Raw genomic sequence first — 26636 nt, 5'->3', positions numbered from 1 at the left:
CTCATGATTTCAAGAAACTTAAAACATGTCAGCTAGTCCTATGTTTTAGATTCCCTCCCATGACATCTTTCATGATCTTCACAAATACCCCAAGTCACCAAGAATGTGACAACTTCTATTTTTATCAGCAGTCTGGGTATAGTAGTAAGTGGTGTGATAACCACATTTTCAGAGGATACAAATTCAGGAGGAAGAGCCAATTTTTTGGATGAAAGAATTAGGATCCAAAAAAGAGCCAGACAAATTGGCAAGATGAAGCTAATCTAGTAAGACCACATTTCACGAGGATACGTATAATCCTTTGGACCAGGATCAAAAAATTCAAGTGCCCTAGAGGACAGTGAGAGACCTTTCCATTTTCTTATCTATTTAATCATCGTCTATTAATTTTTACCTTGCCTCATTCCAAAAAGGACTTGAAGTAGCTTAAAAAGAAAGGATACAGCAGCCAGTCCCTAAGTGGTCCCCAGACCAGGAGCAGCGGCATCATCTGGAAACTTGCTAGAAATGCAGTTTTGGACCTCACCACAGACCTGCTGAGTCAGAAACTCAGCAATAAGGCCTGGCAATCTGCTTTTAACAAGCCCTTCAGAGAATTCTGATACAAAGTTTGAGATGCATTATAAAGAGTTTAAGATTTTTTTTTTTTAATGGAAACTCCAAAGCATTCAGAAAGTTAAGATAAAGTTGAGTGTTAGGATGGCAGAGAGAATGAAGACCACAAAACCCTGCAGTTGGGTGGGGGCGGGGGGAGTGCTGCAAATTTGGCTTGGAGCTTCCTACTAGCCAATGCAAAGAAAGGAATATAATTAGTTTATAAGCTGCTGGGATTGTAAGATCAATACAAATCAGTCCTTGCGCTGAGATATGAGGGAAAATTACTCTGTCTTCATGAAGAAACAAATGTATATTGTAACAAATGATATGTTCAACAATATTCCCTCATAGGTAAAATAATAGGTTTCTGAAGGAGGACTGGCCATCAGTCTCTTAATTGAACCAATGATGAGGCAATACTTGGGATTTCTATTGAGTGTGAGATCAGAATATATGACGGGGTTCTACTGATTGGCGTCAACAGAAGTAAGCTGCTGGAAGAGGAAGATTTTCATCACACTGTTCTCTATGTGGTGGTCTGATGATGTTTGGATTCCCATGGCCAATGCCGAGGGTACTGACAACCAGGGGAAGGAACTAAGAGGCAAGAGATCTACAATCCTTTCATATAAGCAACCCCTCTCCCTTCCTTTCACCTAGAGAATAAAAGACAGGGGAGCCTCCCCATATCTACTTCCCTCTTTTTGGCTAAACTTCTTTGGGCCAGTTTTATTTCAAATTGGAAAATTAATAAACTAGCTGATTCTTCCGTCATCCACTTAGCGGTGTCCTATAACAAATCATTTATGTCTTCTTCAATATTATTAGCATATCCAAAAGAAATGGACAGCTTCCAGACCAGGAGCTTTGAGGACAAGAATACATAGTCCACCATGATGTATAGTTAACAGAATGACAGTCCTAGTAGTCAGAAGCACAAGCTTGGAACTCCTATGAAAAGGGCTCGTATCCCAGTTGTCACCTGCTATATGACCTCGGACAAGGTACTTCATCTTCTCCAGGCCTCACCTTCCTCGTGCACAAAATTGAGATTGAAATGGTCCATGCTTGAGTCTAGCAGAACATAAAATGAAGACAGCTAAACATCTCTCATGAGACATTACAGGGTTGGCATCCATCACTTAGTAGATAACAGAAAATAAAGTATAGAGGCCATGGCTAGCTTGCCTTCCTTCTAAATAGAATCTAAGCACCCCAAATCAGTGTCTTTTTCTAAGACCACCAAGCATCCCTTCCTATTTACCTAAGCTTTTTTTTTTTTTTAAGATTTTTAAAATTTATTTACGTGAGAGAGAGAGAGAGAGTAAGCACAGGGGTGGAGGGCAGAGGCAGAGGGAGAAGCAGAGAAGCAGGCTCCCCACTGAGCAGGGAGTCTGACATGGGGCTTGATCCCAGGACCCTGGCTCGATCCCTGACTGGGATCATGACCTGAGCCAGAGGCAGATGCTTAACCAACTGAGCCACCCAGTCACCGCCCCCCCCCCCCCCATTTACCTAAGCTTTGATTTGATAATATCTTAAGGAGAGCATGCAGGACGAAGGAGAGCCAAGTGAACAATGTGGAAGACACCTGGGGAGGGCTTCGGAGACTCAGCCAAGGCCCCACCATGCACAGATGGCCATATCTACTTATATCTAAGAGTTCATGGTGTCACAGGATACACAATAATCAAGGAGTTTAAAGACCTTGATTCAAGTCCCAGCTCTGCCATGTGCTAATTGTGTTGTCTTTGACAAGTCAGGTTTCTTATCTAAGGAGTCTCTTTATTCACATCTATTTAATGGGAATAATAACATCTGCACTTGTTGCCTTTCTGGGATTGATACAAGGCTTCATGAGATGTGTGTGAAAGCACATTGCAAACTTCACCATCCTGTGATGTAACAGTTTTATTTTGTAAAGGGACTATCACCACATTTCCCTGTGTCTTCTATCACATCTCTCATCCTTTGCCTTGAGGTTTTGGGGGTCCCTTTGTCAAACCTGTCTTCATTCCTTCAGGCTGCAATGTCTTGGTAATAACTCTTTAAACATAGGCTTTGAGTGATAGTATGGGAGGAACAAATCAAGGTCTTCTTTATTAAAATTATACTAATCTGTGAGAAAAGATTACCTAGCAGAACATTTTATTAAGCATTTTCCAGCACTATTTTATTTTATTTTTTTGCAACAATCTTAAATGTTTAAGAGCCATATAAATAAATATTAGGTAAGAGAGAAATCTGAAGATTACCCTCTATGTGAGCCCGGGTCAAGAAAATAGTCCTTGCCATCCTCAAACAATGTCTAAGTAAAAATCAGATTATCTTAGAGAATACTGGAAACTATGATTAAGAAGGTGTAGAGTTTGGCAAAAGAACAGTGTTGGACCCCCGTTTAAGTCCATGGCTTCACTCTTCACTGTCTGTGTGGCCTTGGGCAAATAATTATCTCTGCACAGTGTTACTGGTTTTGTTTTAAAATAAAAATGAGGTCAATAATATCTGTCCAGTGGATGATTTAGGGTTATTGATTATGGTATTTGTTTTACTTTGTGTCTTTTGGTTTCATGAGACAGGGACCACACATGTAACCCAAACAAAGAGGTTCTGTTCTAAAGACTGGTGTGGAGTAGCAAAAGAATTCTTGGAAATCAGAGGGCAGGAGGCACACTGGGCCTGGGCTGCACCAAGTATGGAGACTGGACCTTTGCATTCTTGGCAACCCAGCAACAAAGTTTGTATAGCCCACCCTGGGGCAGGCTGCTGAGTTGCTTCTGCTGCTCTTCATCTTTTTCTTTTAATTTCCCTACCTGCTGGCTTTTTATTTTATTTGTTAGAGAGAGAGAGAGAGAGCGAGAGAGATTGAGTGCACACAAGCAGGGGGAGCAGCAGGCAGAGGGAGAAGCAGGTTCCCCACTGAGCAAGGAGCTTGATGCAGAACTCGATCCCAGAACCCTGGGATCATGACCTGAGCTGAAGGCAGACGCTCAACCGACTGAGCCACCCAGGCTTCTCCCTACTTACTGGCTTTTTCACTTCTGCTTCCCCAGAGTGCAGGTCAATAGGTCCCTCTAGCTCAGTTTTATCTTTTGATGTCCTTTCTGACGATAAGTTGTTTTCTTGCTGCATGTTTCCTAATACAGAGTTTTTGAGAGAACACTCAGTTCTTAGATCAGCTTATTTATTTCATATGAAGCAATGGATTCCTGCTTAGGTTAGGAATGGCCACTCCTCCAACAATGGGCCCACCACTGGTGCAATCAACTGTCAAAGAGATAAGTTATAAACATGGCCCCTTGGACATGTTGCTTCAGCCAGGGCTATGGGTGAAGTTCCCATAAAGAGGCATTCTTTGTAAAGGGTTCAAGTTCTAGACTTCGCTTGCATTCAAATCCTGACTTTGACAGTTTCTAAAGATGAGACCTTCAGCAAGTTACTTACTCTTGCTCAGTCTCAGTTTTCTCATCTGAAAAATGGGTGTGATAATTCGTACCCCATAGGAGTATTGTTGAGTCTTAAATAATGAAGTAAAGCACTTAGCACAGTTCCTGCCAGAAACTGAACCCTCAGTAAATGCTAGCTGTATCCATCTCAGGAGCAGGTGCATGGGCAGGCCCTTGAACTAGGTCTGGTACAACATGTAAAGGTACTCCATTAACAACTGTTCACCACCTCTCTGTGTGGAGATGAACGCTGACCCATCCCCCATCCCCTGGAATATACCCACTCACATTTCTTTCCTGAAGATGGGTGGCGTTCTCCATGACCCTAGTAGAATTGCCGCTTGCCTCACTGTGGAAATGGATGGGATGCTATGGGCTTTTATAAAGTCAGTCTTACTAAGCCTTTCTCAATGGATTTGAGTAGCTGGCTCTCGGTTTACAATCAGCGTGCTCACTTCATGCTGGATGGGGGTCCAAGGTAGCCTGATTGAACAGCATAACAAGCGTCTAGGATGAAACCTTCTCCAGGGGGTTAGCATGTTTACAGAACTGTCAAGTAATTTCTTCTGGCATTTCTCCATCAGGGTCTTGGGAAATCATAGGTTTTCACGCAAAGGAAAACACAGTGAGCTAAAATATGCATGCAGCAAGAGATGGAGTGCTTGATTTGGGACATAGAAATTCCTTTTATTGTTATGTGGTGATGCTTTATTTATTTGGTTGTATTGGAAAATGGACTGTTTCACACAAGCAAAGCTTGTGGGTAGCCAAATTTTTCCATCGCAGCTCTGAAACTGTTTTTAACTCTTGTTTAATGGGAGTCTTCCTAAAATGTATCACGTACTTCTGCTTTCTTAAGAGAAGATGCACATTTAAATGCTAGCGTTTATTGGATACTTACTATGTAGCTGGCATCCTGCTTAGGTGTTTACCTGTCATTCATTTTCCTGACACCCCTGTGAGACAAGTACTACCAACCAGGAAATGGTGGCTCACAGAGGCTAAGGAACTGGTCCAAGGTGACGCGAGTGAAGGTGGTGGAATTGGGACTGGTGCCCAGGCCTCTCCAAGCTCTTAAGAAACTGGCCGTGCTATTGGAGAACAATTTGGTTGATCAGTGACCCTATGAACTGTTCACCATTAAAGCGTAGGATCTCTGGAAGTCTACGAGCACATTTCCGAAATGTGTCCATTCCTCTGAGCATCCCGTGGCCACTTTTTGAAAGGAGTTAGTACTCACACTGGCAGCACCTATGTTTGAATACTCATGAATATATTGCTTCATTCAGCAGATGTTACTTGAGTACCTACTATGTTGCTGTGGGCCTGATGCATGCCAGGCACTCTGGAAGCAAAGAAATAAGAGGCATGCAGCTGCCTTCGAGGACGACATGCATTAGAGATAGTTCAGCTGGGGCAACTGTGAAACTTGCCTGATGTGTGACCAGGAAAACCTTGAGAAGGTGGCCACCCATGAACCCACCTTTCAAGGAAGTCATCCTCCTCATCATTACCCATTCTCTATGGGGGAGACTGATGACCAGGAGATCTAAGTAGAATTTGATGTTTCCTAGGCTCCAAAGAGGCCGAGGAAGGAATGGGCAAGTTGTGTTTTAAAAGTAGTTTGAGTCATCTTGATTGGAAAAGAAGCTGTGGCCATACACTAATGGACCTTGGGCCAGACCAAGGAGTTTGGTTCCTATAACCCGAGTCTTTCTTAGAATGGCGGCTTATGAAAACAGGAAGTACATTAGAGCATCCTGCGAAAAAAATACGTGTTCAGTGGGATGTGTTTTCTCATTTGATTAGAAAATGAGTGTTCAAAGCGGTTTCCAAGACTAGCTCTTAAAAAGAAAACAACAGTGGGGCGCCTGGGTGGCTCAGTTGGTTAGGCGACTGCCTTCAGCTCAGGTCATGATCCTGGAGTCCCAGGATCGAGTCCCGCATCGGGCTCCCTGCTCAGCAGGGAGTCTGCTTCTCCCTCTGACCCTCCCTCCTCTCATGCTCTCTCTCTCTATCTCATTCTCTCTCTCAAATAAATAAATAAAATCTTTAAAAAAAAAAAAGAAAACAACAGTTTGGAGCATTGATGTTATCATTAAAATCAAGTATATGGTTTTCCAAGGTGATGGCTTAATACATTTTAATAACTTTCCTATTTCAAAATAAATATGTTAATAGAAAAAACCTAGTCCCTTTTCTCATCCAGAGAGAACTAAGATTTTTGAAACAAACCCTGCAGTATTAATCCATTGGTTCATCTGTTTGATCTCACTTCTAGTGAAGTCCCCCAGTTGGATGTAATGTAGTCCCTTGATGGCTCATATTCGCTCATATTCACTGTGTATGGCACAGTGCTGGGAGGAATTTGTGTGCTGACTGATCAGTGACAGTTGTTTTGAGACCTTTTAAATTTGCCTTTTCTCTCTCTCTCTTTCTCATAGATTGGCTGATGGCCATTGTGTCTGGCTGCTTTCCATGAGTCTTCTTATAACTTCTTCCTAGTATATTCTTTACCCTTAAGGAAGTGCTAGCATGGCTAATGACCAGGCCAGCCAATACATGTTGTTAGAGTAGGAGTAAGCAGGCTCTGAGAGAGGACAAAGGGGCTGTCTTTTAAATCAGAGGGCAACATCTGCAGTGGCTATTCTAACTGCCAGGGAAGCATTCCTTGTCTGTAGAGATAATTGTTTTTGCTTTATTAGTGACATCCAGTCAAGTGACTGCTCTTAGGCCTATTTTGCAAGAAAGAAAAAAAAAAAAAAAAGACAAGAGAGAGGAATGGGGGAAGGGAGAGAGGGCCAAGAAGGGGATGGAGGAAAAGTCAAGCCAAGTGTGTTCTCTTGGATTCCATTTTGAATGTCTCTCTTTTCACATTTGCCATTCACAGTGGTTTAAACTTCATTGACTTGATGGTGCGACAGGGGAACATCGACAACCCTCCCAAGACTCCCCTGGTGCCAGGATTTGAGTGTTCTGGGATTGTTGAAGCTCTGGGGGACAGCGTGAAAGGATACGAGGTAATGTGTTGACTAATGATGGAAAAAAGTAATATCTATTTGGAATCTGTTGAGATATAAAAGATAATGAAAAAAATGTTTTGAATCTATGGTGTGTGTTGTTATTGTCATCTTATTGGTAGGTTTTATTAACACATTTATAAATGATAGGATTTTCCACATGCCTCATGCCTTTCTCGTGTACCATCTTGGTTGCTCCTGGGAACAGGCTGGTGAAGTGGCCAGGGAAAAATTTGTCTTTCCTTTTGTTCATGTAATACAGCTGTTAACAAGAATATCTGGATTAACTAGGTGTGCATACCCCCTTACCCTCCCCATGGCTCCCATTTTCCCACCACCTCAGGCTCAAAAACCAACTATAAAACATAGAGGTTGGGGAGAAATATCCTCTGTATTTCATAATTTGGTTCCCTTAAATATCTACTTAACTGACGCATTTAAGTAATCATTTATAAATGATTCTTTCAGACACTGGGAAAGTGACATTTTTGAATGATGATTTTAAAGGCACAGGGTAGAGGTACCTGCCAATGAAACAGAATTGGCCATGGGTTGATTGCTTTGGGAAGAGGGCAATGGATAAAAAGGGTTATTATATGTTTCTGACTATTTTGTATGTGTTTGAAATTCTCCATAATAAAAAATTTTTAATCGATGAAAAGATATATGACCCTTCCTACCACTGTAATGCAAATCAAATAGAATCCAGTCTCTAAAAACTGTGGGCAAATCAATCACACAAAATTGCAGCAGTTTGGAGTGAGAAAAACCAGTACCAATCAGGTACAAGAGCTCTTGCTCATAACTTAAGTGGTTCCCCAGGGAGAAATGAACAGAGCTAACATTTGAGAATCCACCATAACCAGAAACATGGCAAGTCATCCTTCTTCAGCCTTGCCACAACGCTGTTAGGTAAAGATTGTTATTTTCCCTTTGAAGATGAAGTTCAGAAGAGTACAGTTGTTTCCGGGGAGGCCAGAAAGGTAGATGAACATGGATTCAAGTCATCAGATCTTCACCCCTGCTCCCAACCCGTAAATGCTGCAGAGCTAAATGCAGAATGGAAAATCCTATAAATGCAATGCCAAAATGACCTTGGCATTGAACTGGAGCCTGCTGCTCAGGCTCAGTGCATTTGAGCCTCAATACACTCTGAAAATATCAATATGTTCCAAATTCCCTGGGATGAATGTCTGAAAATCTCATCCCACACATCAGTCTTTTTGTCACTGGTTTCCAGATAATACAGCAGTAAAGTGTTAAGAAAGAAGTAAATGCACTTTTTCCTTTCTTTCATATGACTTTGCATTTCTGTTCCCAGGTAAGCAATATAACCAGAGGCAGCACCATCTCTCCCTGAAAGTGCTGCATATGAGAAATATATCTGTTCCTCTACCTGGTCCTAAAGGAAAAGATGATACTCCTATCGCTATTAATCCTGAGCCTTGCATAAGTAATCCATTATTTTAGAATATAACAGTAGATAGGGATGTCGTTGGCCCTGGTTTAGAAGGAGGACATACAATGCTTGATTATATATTTTTTCCCTTATATGTGATCTCTCTTCTGCTGCTTAGGCCTGGCTTACTTATTGTCAATCCTACCCTTCACCTCCACTCCCCTCCAGTAACTTTCAGCTGCACAAACAAATGAAAGAAGCCACCTACAGGTTTCCAATCTGGGTGTGACTTGGGGGAAAACCAATACTAATATTCCCCCTAAAATTTTGACTTAAGGTTTCCAACCATGTCGGAGATGGAGTATCACGGGGCAGCACACTGAATAGCTCCCCTGGTTTGATGCATTGCAAGGGAGGCTTGAAAAGTTGTCTCCAGAGGCACAGCAGTATAGGAATAATTGGGGCTCAGTCGCCCAGGACTAATTTTTTTTTTATTAACAAAATCAAATAATGAGGTGAACTGGATATTTAAAAAAAAAAAAAAAAAAGCTGCCTACCTCTGGACTCAGGCTAGGGCTGATGTGACGGCTAAGCCACTCGTGCCATTTTTATAAGGAAGTGATGGTGCAAAGTTGAAGGAGAGCCCTAGAGCGGTCAGCCCTGCTGGGATGGCGGGGACTGTCACTGTCGAGGTGGTTGAACTCCTCCTCACTGCCCTCTGTGTTGACACTTGAAGCCATCAGCTACTCCGTGGTACTATGTATCTTTGGGTTTGCACGATTTTGTGCAAAAGAGGATGCCGGTGTTAGACCTTGGTTATCCTCTGGTCCAAGTGGTTGCATTTAAGATGATAATTCCCAACATTCATCAGTTGGTCTTCAGCCCTTCCAGGGATTAGGACACTCACTGCTGATGGGACAGCCTCTCCTTTCCATCGGTTCCTTCATTAGACAGCTGTTCCTTCTGCTTCGTTAGATACAGTGGGTCTGTGTTTAGCACGTGATCACTGAGCTGTGAGTTCCATGAGACCAGAAACCAGTCTGTTCTTTTTAAGAGTTAACACTGGTTGTTCTTTCTTCACCTTATATGCATCACACCAAGTACGCTGCGTGCATATTGTGTTACTTCATTTCCGTAAGGACCGTTTCCTAATATACTCATTTTACAGCAGAAGAAACGTAAAGAGTTACACTAATATTCCCAGAGGTGGTCGGTCCCCCTGGTGTACACCCTTTGAGAACTCTGTCTTCTTTGTAGCGCTTACCCCAGGTGTGATGAATTAATCATTTGTATCTGGAGTCAGCCTTGTGAGACTCAAATCCTGGCTCAGCTACTCCCTAGCTACATGACCTTGGGCATGTGCTTTCATCTCTCTTGGCCTCAATTTCAATGTCTGTAAAATCTATAACCATTCATCTGTAATGTGAGCTCTTATGGACCCATCTCATAGGAGGCTTTTGTTGTTTTTTGTTGAGTAAGCTACAGAGAAAATAACACAGGAGACTCAGTTATAAATATGTAAAACTAAAGCACATGCATATGAAAGCCATTTATTTATTAAAAATTCACTCTGACCACAGCAATTTGAATATTGTGTTTGAAAGTCATAGTCCAAGCAACTAACATCAAACAGTAGAGTGGTTCAACTTCACCAGCACTTGGCAGCTCATACAAGCTATTACTATCAGTTCACTTATTTGTATTTCCCTTTACTAATGATGTGCTATGAAAAAACTTGGCACTCTATCATAACCACTTTAAAGGTAAGAATGCTTTTTTTTCATGATGTCTGGCTATGTAAACAATTGATAAAAAGAACACAGTATTCAGCCATGCCTTCATAGGGGTTTTGTAAAGATTAGGTGACGTCCTTAGGACAATGCCTACCGTATAATACATGTCCAAAAAAGGACTAGTTGTTTGTCACAGCCCATGGCCCCTCCTGTTTTGCTCTAAGTCTGGTTGTTCTCGTTCAGTCTCCTGCACTTAGATTTACACAGCTCTTCGGATGCACCACATCTCACGACTACTGTGATCAGTAATCCAGTGCTAACCTTTGATGCAAATGCCCCAGTCAACTAGCCTGGCAGAGAATCCCTATGGAGTGGCAGAAAACAAGTGAGAGTAGTTTACTCCCAGCTCTGCCCATTTAAATTTCCTTATGGCGTAGTTCTCCTCAACTCCAAAACAGAGAGGAGCTGAGAGGTTGAGTCGGTAAAATGAGCTTCTGACACTAACATGCCACGGTGTGTGATGTGACGACATTGTACATTTATGCTTGGGAAGAGGGGTAGAGAACCTGGCTTTCATGGCCCCCAGCAAGTTTTCATAGATGGGCTTCAGAGCATCCACGAGTGCCTTGGAATTGGCAGGCAGGTGAGAGTGAGCATATTTGAGGGTTTGGTTGCTTTTTTTTTTTTTTTTTCTGGGAAGGAATCTGTAATTTCCCCTAGGTTCTCAAGAGGATTTGAGAAATCTTTCAAAAAACAGTAAGAAGCTTCCATTAACCCTGTGCCTCCCCATTCCCAGATCGGGGACCGTGTCATGGCATTTGTCAATTACAACGCCTGGGCAGAGGTGGTCTGCACGCCGGTGGAATTTGTCTACAAGATCCCAGATGACATGAGCTTCTCAGAGGCTGCTGCATTCCCCATGAACTTCGTCACAGCCTATATGATGCTCTTCGAAGTTGCCAACCTCCGAGAAGGAATGTCCGTGCTCGTGCACTCTGCTGGCGGCGGCGTGGTAAGTTGGTTGGTTGTGCGTCCTCTTCCTTAAAATCATAATGGTGAAAGTGGACGGATCCCCAGTTGACAGTGAGATTCCCATGTGAGCTACGTCCATTAGTAGCGATGATCTCTGCGGTTCTGGATGAAGCTCACGTGCGTGGCAGAGCTCAGACAGATGACGGTGTTGGGGGTAGGATGAGCCTCTGGAGTCTGAGAGGTCTCCAAGATGGCATGTTAGCACTCAGTGGGTCTCAGAGATGGTTTCAGTCTTGGTATCACATTGGACCGTTGTGTCAATCATTGTGCAATGCCTCACTAGTCACGTACTACTACTATTATCTGAAACACCAAAATGGTGGATGACTTACTTCTTCGATAAATTGCCATGGATTCTACGTTGTTCCCATATTCATGACATCCTTATTCGTTTGTGTTCTGATATATTTTCTTGAGTGGGAGAGGTGAATGGAGATTGTATTAGCACCCTGGTAATTAGGCATAAACCTAAGAATATCTGTGAGAATCTTTGGACATGCTAATATCACCTGTCAGGTGTGTCTTTGATAAGGGGAGAAGTAATGGAAATACAAAATTGCTGCCTTGCAGTTCAGGAATGGCAGAAATTTCTTCTATGGTTTGGATACGTCTCAGTGCCAGTCAGTCAGTCCCTACTGCACACCCGCCACACAGCAAGGAATGTGTTTCCATCACGATCTATGGGGGTCCAAGTAGAACTTGAGTCTTTCTGAGCACGAGAGGTATGACTCATTCATTCAACAAGTATTTACTGAACACATACTATGTTCTGGATTCTATGGGTTAGAGATTAAAAAGAGAAGTTCATAATACAGCCTTTAGTAGGACTTGCTCTCAGTACTGGGGTTCTGTGGTTTGATGAGCTCAGAAATGAACTCGTATGTTTGGGTCTATCTCAAAGGTGTTTTCACTGGAAGTTCGGCCAACATTAATTTTTTTCTTATCTTGGCTTTCTATGGCCATCAAAACCCTACCTGGTGTAAAGCGCGTTTCTTTATGAGGAATACCTTCCATCTCATTAGCAAATGTGCTGATGTCTTCTGACCATGAGTAAAGATATAATAAAAGCTAAACATCCTTAGAAAAGAAATGGATTTTAGTGCCAGTGAATCTACTAGCAGCAAGCAAGCCATCTAGAATGTTGGCATTTATGGTCTCCGTGTGCTCAGCATATGAAGTGCAGGAGACTTGTTTCCGTATTGTCAGCATAAGCTCCAGTCTCTACAGTGGTGCTGAACCCAGTTCTGCTGGGGACCAGTGTTTCAACACTGGCACTGATGAGGTTTCCTTTCATGTGTGTGTGTGTTTTATTTTTTTATTTTTTTATTTTGAGTTTGTTCCTGGAACAAAGAGGAATGTATCAGGGGCATGTGTCTCACAAAAGGGAAGAAAATCTTGGGAGATAAAAAAAAGTTTTTAGCATGCCTTATTCTGGGCTTCTAGACACTAAAACAATAAGATCCAAAATGTGAAACAGATGAAGGCAAACGGGGAAGGGACAATGAGGTTGGAAGAGAAGTGGGTGCCGATAAATGCAGACTCATGTCCTAAAGCTTTGCTGCAGATTCTTCCTAATGGTGAGCGCAAAGAGGGAAAAACAACCAGCCACAGGAGGTGGTGTTCGTTTGAGGAAAACAAAACAGTTAGCGGGGGAAACCATAGCTAGTCCTGGGTTCGGAGACTGGAAATATTTCTCTGTTGTTCCTCATAGGAAATGTAGGCCAACATGCAATAAACCATCCTCCACAAAATGTTATAATAAATGCAACTATTTCCGTGATGCTTTTTCTTATGGTGTGCCCCGAATGTCATCTAATAGCACCAAAGTAAAGCAACACTTAGTGAAAGCAGATATCCTGGGGCCAAAAGGATGTGGTCTGGTTTAACCTACGGAGAGTTTAAAGGTGTCATTGGACGGCCCAACTCTCAGGTGGGTCTCCTCGAATGGTGTTTCTCCCAACCAAGATTTGATTGGTGGTGTGCAACACTGAGTTCAAGGTGGCCATTAGAGGAAAGATTTTTAGCCAAGTGCACATCCATGTGGGTGAATACTCAACCAAGCTGGGTGGAGCTAATGCTATTTTACAAAAATCAAGGAGTCCTAGGGAGAGCCCAGACCATTCCATTGCCCCACAGTGGAAAGAGCAGTGAGACACCCCCAGGCAGAGCTCGATTCCTCCCAAGGAAACAAGCAGACGCTGCTCTCATGGTGCGGGGGACTCCCTAGGGAGTGCTTTTTAGGCGCTATCTGGGGTACGCTGAGGAGGAATGAAGGTGCTTCCCACCCGCCACTGTTGAACAAATCTGCTAAGTGCGGCCTCTGGCTCGTGATTGCTGTGGTAGCAGGATTATGACCTCCCGCTGACATCCATGTCCTCATCCCTGGCACCTGTGAGTAGTTTACCTTGCCTGGCGAAAGAATTTTGTGATGTGATTAAGGTAAAGACCTTCAGACGGATAGATCAGACTGGATGATCCAGGGGTGCCCAATGTCATCACAAGGGTCTTTACAGATGGAAAAGGGGGTAGAAGAGTCAGAAAGAGATTTAAAGATGTTGTACTGCTGGCTTTGCTGATGGTGGAAGAGACCACAAGCCAAGGCATGTGGGCAGTGTCTGGATGCTGGAAAAGACAGTGAAATGGGCTCTCCCCCTGGAGCTTCCAGAACAGACAAAGCCCCACTAACACTTTGATTTTAGCCTAGTGAAATCCATTTTGGACTTGCGATCTCCAGAACAAAATATATACAACTGGGTTGGGTTTGTTTTGTTTTGTTCTGTTTTTGGAGCCACTATTTGTGGTGATTTGTGGTTAGCTCTCATTGCAGCAACAATAGGAAACGAATACAGCCAGATTCTCTGGGCTGCCTCCCTTCTCACTGCGGAGGGCCCACAGGGGCCTGAAAAAAATATAAGTAGCAAGCAGCAGAACTAGGGTTCACACCCAAATCTGGCTAATTCCAAAACCTATTCTCTCCATTCAACAACCCGGAATGTTGGGAGAACCCAAATCATTCATTCCTTCATTTATTCATTTGTTTGACAAATATTTGTTCAACCTCTACCCAGTGTTAACTGTAGAGCCAAGAGCTGTGGTCCAGGTACATGTTTTCTCACTTGATGTTGATGAGATGACAAAGATTAAACCTAATTAGGATGGGGGCATCTGGGGGGCTCAGTTGGTTAAGCCTCCAACTCTTGATTTTGGCTTGGGTCATGATCTCAGGGTCATGAGATCGAGTCCCATGTTGGGGTCTGCACTGGGTGTAGATCCTGCTTAAGATTCTCTCTCTCTCCCTCTCCCTCTGCCCATCCCCCCCACCCTCTCCCCCTCTCTAAAAAAACAAAAAAACCTAATTAGGATAAAGTTTCCTAACTCGAGTTAATATGAAGTTTGCAGTTCTAATGGCACCAAGACTTCTGTCTGATTTTTATCAAAGGCTGGGGAATTTGCAGACAGAATGTAAGGAATGCCAGCCTAAGCTATAATTCTGAAGGACACTAATACAGCACAGCAATCCCTTCTTATCCAAGGGGGATACATTCCAAGACCCTCCCCCAGCAAAACTGCAGATGTACTAAACCCTATGTAGACCGTGTTTTTTCCTATCTGTACACACCTATGATAAAGTTTAATTTATAAATTAGGCATAGTAAGAGGTGAACAACAATGGTGATAAATAGAATAACTGCAACAGTATATTGTAATACAAGTTATATGAATGTAGTCTCTCTCTCAAAATACCTTATTGTATTGTACCCACCCTTCTTGTGAGGATGTGAGATGATAAAATGCCTATATGATGGCCTGAAATGAGGTGAATGACATAGGCATTGGGATGTAGCGTTAGGCTATTACTGACCTTCTGACCTATGGTCAGAAGGAAGATCATCTGCTTCTGGACCTGGACCCAGGTTGACCACGAGTAGCTGAAATCGTGGGAAAAAAACCAACCTCGGATTAAGGGGTGGGGCACTGCATAGGAAAATAATTCGATCCGGAGCAGGTTACTTTCTCAATGGAATTGCCCAAGTGTCTACACTGCTCTGTCTCATCTTTGAAGACACTTCCCCCCTGACAATAGCAGACCCAGATGACCTGAGAGGGTGATGCCCCTGATCGTATCTTTAGAATCTGGTCGAAAATGGGCTTACAATCTCTTAAAGGAAAAATTACAAGATAAGCAACCGAGTGGGGCTCATGTCAGGAAGTCACGACGAGGATTTTGCTGCCTGTCCCATTTAACAAGCTGCTACAACTTGGAGCATCTCGGTTGGGATGTGCTCAGTTCCTGCACAGCAGCATTACTGTGTCTGACATTTGATGCTTTCCAGTTTTTCATGTCATCTGAACAGAGAGGAGCAGCCTGCGATGGGCCACAGATCTTGGAAAGGAAAGCAGAGCTCAACTTTCAGACAGACCTAAATGGCTACTACTCAATTATTAAGTTCTATTCATTATGGATGGGGCATTTCCCTGTGCCATTCAAATCACCGTAAGGGAGCAGCCACAGATGGGAGAGCCAGGATCTTTGGAGGGGGCATACCGAGGCTCCCCCACCTCATGTGGTCCTCTCTGAATGGCCGACTGACCATACATCATGTTAACATTGAACTGACAGAGCCTCAGTGTGTTGGAGGATTTGGATGTATCAGATAGTTATTCTGTTTTAGCAGAAAGGACATAACCACTTGCAGAATCACTACATGAGAATATTTTGTTGAAAACAAAATCATCATTGATCACGAAAGGCACCAGCATCTACCCCTCCAACCTAGCCAGCAACCCAGGAGTCGTGGGGAGCCCTTCTCCTGCATGTGATAAGTTTCCATATCTTATGATTCATTCCTTCGTTCATTTGCTCATTCAGCACAGAGGTATAGGGGCCAACCCAGATTAGGCACTAGGCATTCAACAGAGAAAAAAATCAGATCTTCTCCTTTCAGCAAGAAGCCTTATTAATCAAAGGTGGGCAGAGAACTCACATAATCACATGAATAACTTTGCCAAGTCCCTTGAAAGGGAGGTACAAGCCGATATAGTGCTTATAATAGGGGAAATGATCGGGGATAGAGGCGGGGAGGGGGGTGAAGCTGGGGGGGTGCTTCCCCAAGGAAGTGGCATTGCACTGTGATCTCAGGATGACAAGTAGGCACACTGGACAAGAGTGGAGATGGAGGGTAGGGCATTCATGAGAAATAGAGGCAGGGGAAGGTATGAAGAATTGCAGACAATAGGACATTTCTTATATGCACCCTCCTCTCCCTGCCCCACCTCCTGCTGGTTTTCTCACGGCCCCTGCCTCTCTCACCCCCTGTGCTGCAGCGGGCACATGCTTGCCCTTCCGTGCAGTCTCCCCTCTTAGGTCAGCTCTGTGCTTGCAGCCAGCACACCGGTCTGCTCTTGTCACTCCTTGCTTATAACGCACGGAGACTCCCACTGTTGGTAGGATCAAGTTCAGTCTCCTGAGCCTCTTGGCACAAATGGCCCTCATCTTCTGGACCTTGTCTTTCTCTCTGGCCACCTCCCCCCATCCCTCTTCTTTCAGTAACACGGAAGGACTTGCAGCCCCCACAGGTGTGTGGCTGAGCTGGCTGCCCAGCCACCAACAGCATTTTCCAGCCACCTTCCCCCGCCCCTGCCCCTGTGTCCTGCTGGGGCACACACCTGAGCTCAAGCCAATGGGACATGGCAGACGCCATGTGATGCATGTCACTTGCACGCCTGCGTCTTTCTGGGAGACCCTCCATGCTCTCTGTCTTCCCCTTTCCTGGCAGATGGCGAGGCTGACCTGGGAGCGTACGTTAAAGATGGCAGACCCTCCACCTGCTCAGGACCCGCTCAGGACCTGTCTTTCCAGGCCCTGTCCTGTCCCTGCCCCATTGCCATGTAGACTTTATGTGAGCAGGGGGAGAAAAGAAACTCCTGTTGTCTTGATTCCTGAGATTCCAGGGATCATCTGTTATAGCACCCAGCATCACATTTCCATTACTCCACACACAGGGCATCTGGCTCTCCTGCATCCCCGGGCGGCACCCCCCTCCTCCCTCTGCTGTCCCCAGGGCAATGCCGAAGGCATGGACCCTGGAGGTAGACAGTCTAGGACTAAAGCCCACCTCCTCAGGCAGGCTACTCAGTTCCCTCATTCACATAATGGGAATACTAACATTACATTTACTCTGCAGAGGGTTTCTGTGTATATCAAATGAGTTGATGCTTAGGAAGCACTTAACATAGGACCAGATACAAAGTGTTAGCTGTTATCATTATGATTATTATTTGTTGGTTTGCTCATCTTATCCCCTCCGCCAACCTATAAGCCCCCTCTGTCAGAGCACCTGGGTCTTATTCTTTTTTGTGCCTGTTCCTTGCTACTTAATAAGTGCAGTAAACACCTCTGAATCAAAAAGCTGTTGCAGGCCATTTTTCTATGTTCTAGAAGAGTTATTTGCTGAGCTAAGGAGAGCCCCGTCATGGAGTTAAACCCAGGGGAAAATAAAAATCATTCCTGGTGATCCTGTAAATTTCAATCTCTTAAGCAGTCCTCAATGATCTTGCTCATGCCATCCAACATTCTGAGTATTCTTTACAGAGTTTTTTTAAATCTGCATTCAGTGTGCATTACTCATTGAATGAGGCGCCCTTTTCATGGCCCTGTGGCTGTCCCATCCATCACCATCTCCATCATTCCATGGTCCAGCTATGTTCAGCCTGTATTCCTCAGCACCCAAGTAGCATGACATGCATGAGACCTTAGGGCAGGAAGGAAACAAAGACAGACACCAACTTATGTCGAACAAACGCTAGCCATGTAGTTGAATCGTTGAAAACGTAACTCATCGTAGCCCTTGTAACCGCTCTCCCCCATTGGAGCCCATTGGATGGCACATGGCAGTGAAGAGATGAAGCATGAGCTCTAGAGTCAGACCCCAGCCCCACCTTCCCAACCACCCTAAGACTCAAGTTCCTCATCTGTAAAATGGGCTGATATTAGTGCCAGCCTTAGGTGGTACTTGTGAACTTGGGGCAGTGCTCGGCCCGGGATAGACACCCAGTGGAATCTGGCAATTATAATTTTCCAGGTTAATGCGTTCAGTATTGTTTCCAAGGCTGCAATGTTCATTAGCAGGAAGGATCAAATTTGAGCGCAAATATCCAGGGCCGGGAACTCCCGATCCAGTGCTCTTGGTGCTACACCACCGCAGCGGCCTCGGAAATGTGTGTGCCTCCCCTCATTTCTTCTGCCTGCCCCACCTTGTACCCCAGACATGGAGGACTTCACTAGAGCAGGACCCCCTGCTCCCCAGGGGCTACAACGCTAGGAAACGAAGCCTCTGAAAATTTAAAAAGAACAAAGTGGCTCTGTCATATCCTTCATGAATAATCGAAGTAATGAGGTTAAATGGTACGGCAGCTCCAGCAGCCAAGTGCAGCTTGAGGACTCTGGAATGGCTAGCTCCTTGTTCTCTGATGACCCCAAGGAGAAGGCCCTCACCTTCCTAAATGTCAAAGGTGCTTCAGTGACATGTCATGGAGCAACGCCGCACCTCCCTGCTTCTGGAAACATCTGAGGCGGCACGTGGCGCTTGGATTCCTCACGTCAGCAATATGCTTTAGGTTAAGAAAAAATATATGTAGGAACACTTCTTCCAAGCTATGTCTGTGTCTGCAAAAGCCTCATTTGATCTTTATTCTAGTTGCTTTTAACTCCTTTATAGTAAATCATGACTGGGTCAAAGAAACCATCTTTATCATAAATATTATAAAGGTTAAATTTGGCTTCGGAGATGGAATTCCTTCATTCAATCGTAGTTGAATAAATGTATCAGTTCACAAGGGGATAAGGGCTAAAGAGATGGAGCCCAGTCATTTCCATCCACTGCCTATGAGGCAGATACTATCACATCCCCATTGTAAGAAAGAAACGGAGACACAGAGAGGTTAAGTAACTTGCTCCAGGTCACACAGCTATGAAGAAGAGGAACTGGCGTGTGAGCTCAGCCCCTTTGAATACAGAGCCCATGTTTTCAAGTATGAGGTGGTGCTGACAGGTTAGCAATGCTGAGAGAAGCCCTGAGCTGAAATGGGAGTCCACTCCATGGGTTTTGTTGGTGGGCTTTTCCCGCAGGAGCTGAGGATGACCTGGGGTTGCTCAGGAACTGAAGGATCCTCAGGAGGAGGGGAGGATCTTCTGCTGACATGGCCAACTAATCAAGGAGTTAGGAAGATTGAGCACTCCTGGAACTGCTCTTGACATTAACTATCCAGTTGAAAGTAAGCCCCGGCTGCCATGTTGGTGAAGGCAGGGATGGTGTGACCTCTTTATCCCTGTATCCTGAGCACTGAGCCAGGACCCAGCACAGTGGTGTCAGTTGAAAGATATTTGTAGAGAGAATGAAGGAAGAAAAAGGGAAAGAGGAAAGAAGGGGGCCAAAAAGGCAGCACTGAAGTTATGGAACATAAAGGCCCAGATCCCAGATTCAGAGCTGGTTTTCATCCTAGCTTCTCTGGTTTCCAGGTGAGAGACCTTGAACAAGTACTTTAACTTCCTGGGACCTTGTTTCTTCATCTGTTAAAAAATGGGTATAATACCTATCTCATTGTTTTTATGTGGCGTTTTAAAAGAGCATTATGTAATGGGCTTTGTACGCTGTCTGGTGCCCAGAAAACTCAACCGTCAGCAGCTGTGATTAGTATTATTATTACCATCACGTTATTATTATCATTATCTGATTAGAGAATATTACTCAAGAGCCCTCTGGCATTTACAGCCAGAAGCCAGTGGCCAGGAACCCATCAGCTGGTGGCTGCTGGTTGAAACCTGGAGCAACAGGAAGCTAAAGCCCATCTCAAGATGCTCCCTTAGTGGATCTTCCCTGACAGCCAGCCAGCTGCTCGATGTTCCCGGGGACTAGTGGGATCACCACACAAGCCCCCTTTCAAACATCGCTTTCCTCAAACACAGAAGACATAATTAGACTTTAAGGAAAATCTAGCTCCATAGTTCCAGCCCTTGGACACATGCCAAGAACGCCAAACACATGAACTAGTCTTGGCTGAGTTTATAGCGCCCTGGGGACCCATCCACTTCCCCAGCTACACGCCCAAAAGGCCACAGTTGCTTTTCAGAATATTATTGCCCTTATTAAGATGAAAAATCAGTTCAGCTGGGAAAGAGTGAGAAGCCTAGCAAGAAGCAGCCTCGTCTGTCCTCGCAGACACCACCAGGGTATCGGCCATGGGTCTGGTACCCTAGCGCCCGGGCTGGCCCCTGCAGCTCACTCCATGATGCTCAACACCGTCCACCCCTCACCCCTGTTCAACAGGCACTCGGGCTTCCCAACTGTGCAGCAGGATACCTTTGCTTACACAAGGGGTCCTTCTCTGACCCTGCCCCCATCCTTCCCAGCCCACCATCATCACACTTGGTCATAGCCCCCCACCCCTCTCTCTCTCATCTCTCTCTGCCTGGGCTCTTTCTCTTTGTCTCTCTGTTTCTCTGTATCTCTCTCTCGCTTGCTTCTCTCTTTCTAGGTGCCTTTCTGTCTCTCTTCTTCCCTCTCTTTCTCTTTTTTCTCCTTTCTTCCTTCTTCCCACCCACACCCCGAAGCCTGTAGCCCCGTGAAGATGAGGCACATTCCCCAGAGGCCGCTGGATCCCTGCTGGCAGGACAGGGCTGTGACTGTGGAACACGGGACTCCAGCACCTGCTCCCGGGGACCAGAGAATATTGTGCTTCGGAATGAAACTCAGAGCTGGTATCTACCAATGAGGAGGAGACGGGGAGGTAAGCATGGTGGAGGAGGGACAGGTGACAAGAATGGGCAATGACAGGGAATCTATACACGTGCATGGAGCTGACCGGCATCTGGCATGAGAGGAGCAAGAAGTGACCGTGAGTGAGTGGCACATAAGTGAGCACAGAGCAGTCACGTTGATAATTCTGTCCCTTCTGTCCCTGTCCTTACCCTGAAAGCCACGTGGAGTCACAGAGGGTTTTGAACGGAGATTTAACTCAGGGTTGACATTTTCAGAAGCTCCTGTGTTGCCAGAGGGTGAACAGATTGAGGGGGTCAGGGACTGACCAGGGACACAGACTTAGAGATGGCTGTTTTCCAGAGTGTTCTCTCCAACTTCCCTCATGAGAATACTTCAGGTGAGGGCAGTATCCAGGACTCTGTGCTTCGGTCCCGTCCTCATGCCAGCCACCACACTGGAATAACTTCATGACATGGCCCAGAGCTGGGTAAGCGGGGCCCTGGGCTTCAGGCCCCTGTGGTGGGCCTCGCCAGCAGCATCATGGAGAGAGAAGTGACGCTATTCTGGGATTGGCTTAAAGAAGAGAAGCTCAAATAAAGGCTAAAGGTGTATTTCTGTTTATTTGGGCAAGTTAAACTCTTGGGACCTCAGCTTCCTCCTCCTCATCATGAAGTGTTGATGTGAGTGTTCAGTGAGTTGATTCACTGGTTTCCAAAGTGTGCTCCCTGGACCATCAGCATCACCTGGGAACTTGTTAGAAATGCCAGTTCTTGGGCCTCACCCCAGACCTCCTACCGAGTCAGAAACTGGGATGGGACCCACAATCTGTATTTCAACAAGGCCGCCCGAGAGACTCCAATGCAAGTGCAACTTTGAGAACCTGTGGTATGGAGCGCTTACTTAGAACAGAAGTTTAGGAGGAAACAGACATCACTGTCGTGGTGTGCAGCGCCCTGTGACGTGTAAGGCTCATGAAATACAGACGTCGGGAATGCATTAGCATTCGTTTCAATCCTCTGTATGGGTCCAGGCTAGGTATGTTTACCTTGGCACAGAAGTTGCGAGTCTTCGATTCCAGACCCACCTGTATTTGCATCACCGCTCCTGCTGTGGTCCCTCAGTTAGCCGGAGGGGAGAGAAGCCTCAGCAAGATGGCAGCTCCAGGTGAGCAGGCAGTAAATGTGACGTGTCCAAGTCACGCCCTCCCTCAGACACAACAGTAATGGAATAAAGCTCTTGTACGTGTTTTAGCATCTGCTAGTAAAAGCAGATGCAGACCAAGGAGTCAGTGCAGGACCCCACATGACACCCACTTAGCTATTTTTAATTGTTCTGTTGGGAATGATGTTTTAACTGCCAAATTCCGGTTTCTCAAGTTTTAATGAATTTTATGTATTATATTATTTATATATATATATATATATATATGGAAAACTAGGCATGGAAATATATTTTTTTCTTGACTTTTTTTTACAAGCATGCTGCCAAGTGCCTTGCACCCATTATTTTGTTGCTGCTCACAGCAACCCTATGAGGTATATACTATTATCATCAACACACTTTGAGATTTAGGAAACCAAGGCTGCTGAAGTGAAGTCAGTTATCCGAAGCCACGTGGTTGGCAAAGATGGAGGTAGAATTCACACTCAGATGGGTCTTTCTCCAAGCGTGTGTTTTAAACCACTACTGTAAGGCCAGGAAACGAGGAAAGTGACAGCAGGTACAGGTTTACCCATCTGTCGAGGCTTCTGCCTACTTGCCTATTTTGGGAGCATCGAAGCTACCAGGCTACCAGCTGTCTTTTCTGATGGCCTACAGGGTCATGTTGACCTGAGCAGCCAGGTGGCAGTGGGAGGGCAGGAGAGAAGCATGGGGATGGGGGAAGGTGGTGTGTATGCACCGAGCCACCCAGCTTGGAGGGGTGGCCACGTTACTCCCCGCTTCCCCAGAGCCCCGACAGAAGGTCAATCCTAGTAGGGTTGCCAGGTTTAGCAAATATGGATTGTATCTGGCAATCCTTACTTCCCAGGGGCCCTCGCGTTCTCCCACAAAAAGTTCTAACCCTTCCAGGGAGTTAATTACACTAGGGAGGCTGAAATCCTGGATTTAGGTGATTAGGAGATACATCCAGTGAGGAATGCATTAAGGAGGGCAAATATTTTAAGCCTCAAGAAAAGGCACTGAAAGGAGCCCTGTTCTCTAGAGCCCATCCCCAGGGTGAGAAGCGGCTACGAGTTCAATGCCAAGACCTGGACTCCCCTTCTGGTGCCAAGCACAGGCCAGTCTCACTCCCTGCTGCTCAGGGTTTTCCTGCAACCACCCAGGCTCACAGCATGGAAAGATGACAGCATCCGAAGCCCGGGGCTAGGAAGGGGGACGATGGAGGCTTCCTCTGCCAGAAAGTACATGAGGCAGGTGGTAGATCCTATCTAATCACTCAGCAGACCTTTACTGAGCATCTACTATGTGCTAGGCAGCATGCTCGCTGTCTAGAATGCAGTGGCACATAAGGGAGATAGGCCAGATCACAAATACATATACATATAGACATATTTTCTACATATGTGTATCTCTACAACTATATATATGCATACTTTATATGTGTATATGTATATATTATGTATCTATGTAACATACACGTAAAGAAAGGATCAAGATGCCATCATTGAGAATAAACAGGAAGAAAGATGCAGATTGAATCTTCAAAGACGACCTCACTGAGTGAGTGACATTTAAGCAGAGACAAGGAGGCAATTATGTGAAAAGCGAGAAAGAAAGCTCATTGTGGGCTTCAGGAAGCAGCAAACCCCCCAGGCAGGAATTGCTGCGGGCACTAAGTCATTGGAAGGGGACTGTTCTCCCTGCCTAATCAGAGTCGTTACCCCCTAGGCTTCGTGGCAGGCACCCAGACGCCCACCCACACCGCCTCCAGGCGCAGTCCCGGTTCATGCCAGCACTCATGGAGGTCATTTTCTGGTTTGAACGTGGCCCTTGTGTGGGCAGGCTGGTTGCATGTGGGAGTAACTGCCCCTGGAGCATCCCTCAGCACATGAGCCAGGAGGTTGGGGGACAAATTCCTGAGCTTCCTCCCCCTTGGTGGGAGAATGAGCATTAGCACCATCCACACGGTCTCTCAAACGTCCCCATCAGGGATGAGTCCAACTGTTCACCCGGGTAAACCATTTGACAGGCTTCCCTCCCTCCCCTGCCTCTCTACCGCACTTCATCATCTGACTTCTTCATCCCATCTTTGGGAGTCCCAAATAAATTACATGCACACAGATCTTCATGTTAGGGTCTGCTTTGGAGGAGAACCCAAACCATCTGAACAAATCATTCATGATCAGTCAAAGGTTAAGTCAAGCATCCCTCCCCATCATCGCCCCCAGCCCCCGCTCCCGACCAACCTTCGTATCTCTGGTCATGCCCGTCTGTCCATCTCCCCCTTGGAACCACACACTTTTCAACCTGGCAGGCTTTGCTAGTTCTCTTTATTCCTCTGCCTGGCAAATTCCCATTCATCATTTAAATGTCACTACCTCTTGGAAGCCTTCCCCACGCTCTCATCTCTGTACCTTCAACATTGTTTTACTGATATTGCTTTCACCAGACTCCACCCACCAATCCATCCATCCATCGATCCATCCATCCATCCATCCATCCAACAGATACATATTAACTACCTCCAGATGCCAAGCACTAGCATGCCACACCTGTCCATGGGTCTTCCTGTCTAGATGGATCTTCTTGAGGTCAGAGTGGGTCTTAGGCGTCACTGTGTTTCTAGCACATAACACAGGATCCAGGATGGAGTGGGCGCTTGGCAATTGTTTGATCAAATTAAACTGATGAACTTCACCTGTTCCAGGCAGACAGCATCTGTGTAATGATAATGAGATTTTTAATTATGCAGAGGAGGATACATTTATTAAGTATGTAGAATTAATAAATGAGTATGTTTACATCAAATTGTGAACCACATGGAGGCACAGTTTCATTACTTAATATAGCTTGTAAGTCATTAAACCAGTGACCATGTTTGATTTACTAAAACCAAAATGTATCCTCAAAGCAGAAACAGCCCTTGGCAGGCTCTATTTTATCACTGTGGATCATAGAGTCTGGAATTCCTGCTTTGCTGTCCAGTCTTCTCTTTAGAACTGTGCTAAGCCTTTTGACCTCGAAATTTCATACTCGTAGGGTTGCCATTTAAAATACATGATGCAACCCTATCCACTGGCAATATCTTCTAAAGAAAGATTCAGAGTTCGTCGAATAGGGACCCAGTCTGTATTGAAACACTGAGCATCCACACTTTGCCCAACAATGTGCTAGATGCAAAATATACAGCAGCAGATAAAATAGGCTTAGTCTCTGCCTTTTGAAACTTACAGTCAAAGATCTGTGTACAAAGATGTTCCCTGAAATATGGCTTATAAAAGTACGGCATTATCATTTCCTGTAAGACGGGGGTTGGTTAAAAGGAATTATAATAGATCTACATAATAGAAGATTCCTCAGCCATTCAAAATGATGATGTTAAAGAATTTTTCATGACCCACAAAAATGCTTACAATATAAGCTTAGAAAGAAAACAATAATCAGGGTACACAGTGGTATATTCAGTATGATTCCAATTCTGTGGACAGTCAAATATTGATGTCTCCGTGTTGCAAAACTACTGGCACAAAACAAGCCAGATTATATAGAGTATTTATCCCTGGGATGTGGCATTGTGGTTTCCTGTACTTTACAAATTTTATTCTTTATCATGGGCATGAACATGTGTTGCTTTCATAATAGTACTTGTTAAAGAGTTAAATCAGAATAGATCCTTCCACTGCAAAACGTGACATTTCTTCCTCTCATGTATCAGAAGAGCTTACGAAGATGTTCAGAGTTTGTGCTGTGCTTGGGGAAATAATAGCTTCACTCTTGCCGGGAGCTCTTTGGGAATGAGGAAGCTGACAGGAAACTTGGAAACTGGGAGTGGTTCACCTTCAGCTCCTTTGCTGACTGCAACCTAGACATATTTAGTGGCCAAAAGCAGTGGGTGTGTGACGGGGGGAATGGGGCCAAAAGCCAAACCGTGCCCCCCTCCCTCTGTCCCCCATGCTTCTGACATACAAACCTGTGGTCTTCGAATTGGGTCGCTCTCATACCGTAGCAGCGGTGCACAGAAGCTTGGCAATAATGGACCCATGTGCATCCTTACTATAACTGAGGATGAACAGCGTGCCTGCCCACCAGAGTGTGGACTTGAGAGAGCTCGAAAATGCAGCAGATCACGTGATACTACTCGCCGTGTGTAAAACGAGAAGGTTAAATGATGCAGCTGCCTAAAGAAGAATACCTATTTACGGGGCCATGCAAGACATTCGTCTTATGCGGACATGGAAAGAGAGCCTGATCAGCTACTCAGCAGTTCTAAAATCGGGTGGCGAAACCAGGAGACCGTAGGATGACGCTGCGGCCTTAGCAGAGACCGTGAGATATTGCTACACTGTGATTGTGAGCAGCAACGGAATTTCTCCCTACTTTTTTTGGTGCTCTTCTCATCTTTTTGACCTATTCAAGTTCTGTTATATGAAAGTAGGCTGTGAACACAGAAATATCTAGAACTGCCAATGCTCAAGTGGAGGGAGATGGTC

The 26636-nt window shown here is 45.0% G+C and overlaps 1 protein-coding gene and 1 non-coding gene across 2 annotated transcripts in view; one reads left to right on the top strand and one right to left on the bottom strand.

The window, feature by feature from the left end:
• Positions 1-26636, top strand: part of VAT1L (vesicle amine transport 1 like) — a 138873-nt gene that overhangs the window by 15886 nt on the left and 96351 nt on the right. Inside the window, exons 2-3 of the mRNA XM_036070070.2 lie at positions 6934-7063; positions 10992-11207. Coding sequence (XP_035925963.1) covers positions 6934-7063; positions 10992-11207 — 346 coding nt within the window. The remainder of the gene's footprint in view (positions 1-6933; positions 7064-10991; positions 11208-26636) is intronic.
• Positions 10158-10298, bottom strand: LOC118521555 (small nucleolar RNA SNORA15). Its single transcript, XR_004910190.1, has one exon. It is a non-coding gene; the product is annotated as a small nucleolar RNA SNORA15 (small nucleolar RNA).

Source organism: Halichoerus grypus, chromosome 15 (assembly GCF_964656455.1).
Source record: "Halichoerus grypus chromosome 15, mHalGry1.hap1.1, whole genome shotgun sequence".
Taxonomy (NCBI): domain Eukaryota; kingdom Metazoa; phylum Chordata; class Mammalia; order Carnivora; family Phocidae; genus Halichoerus; species Halichoerus grypus.
This window is presented reverse-complemented; position numbering and strand designations above follow the sequence as displayed.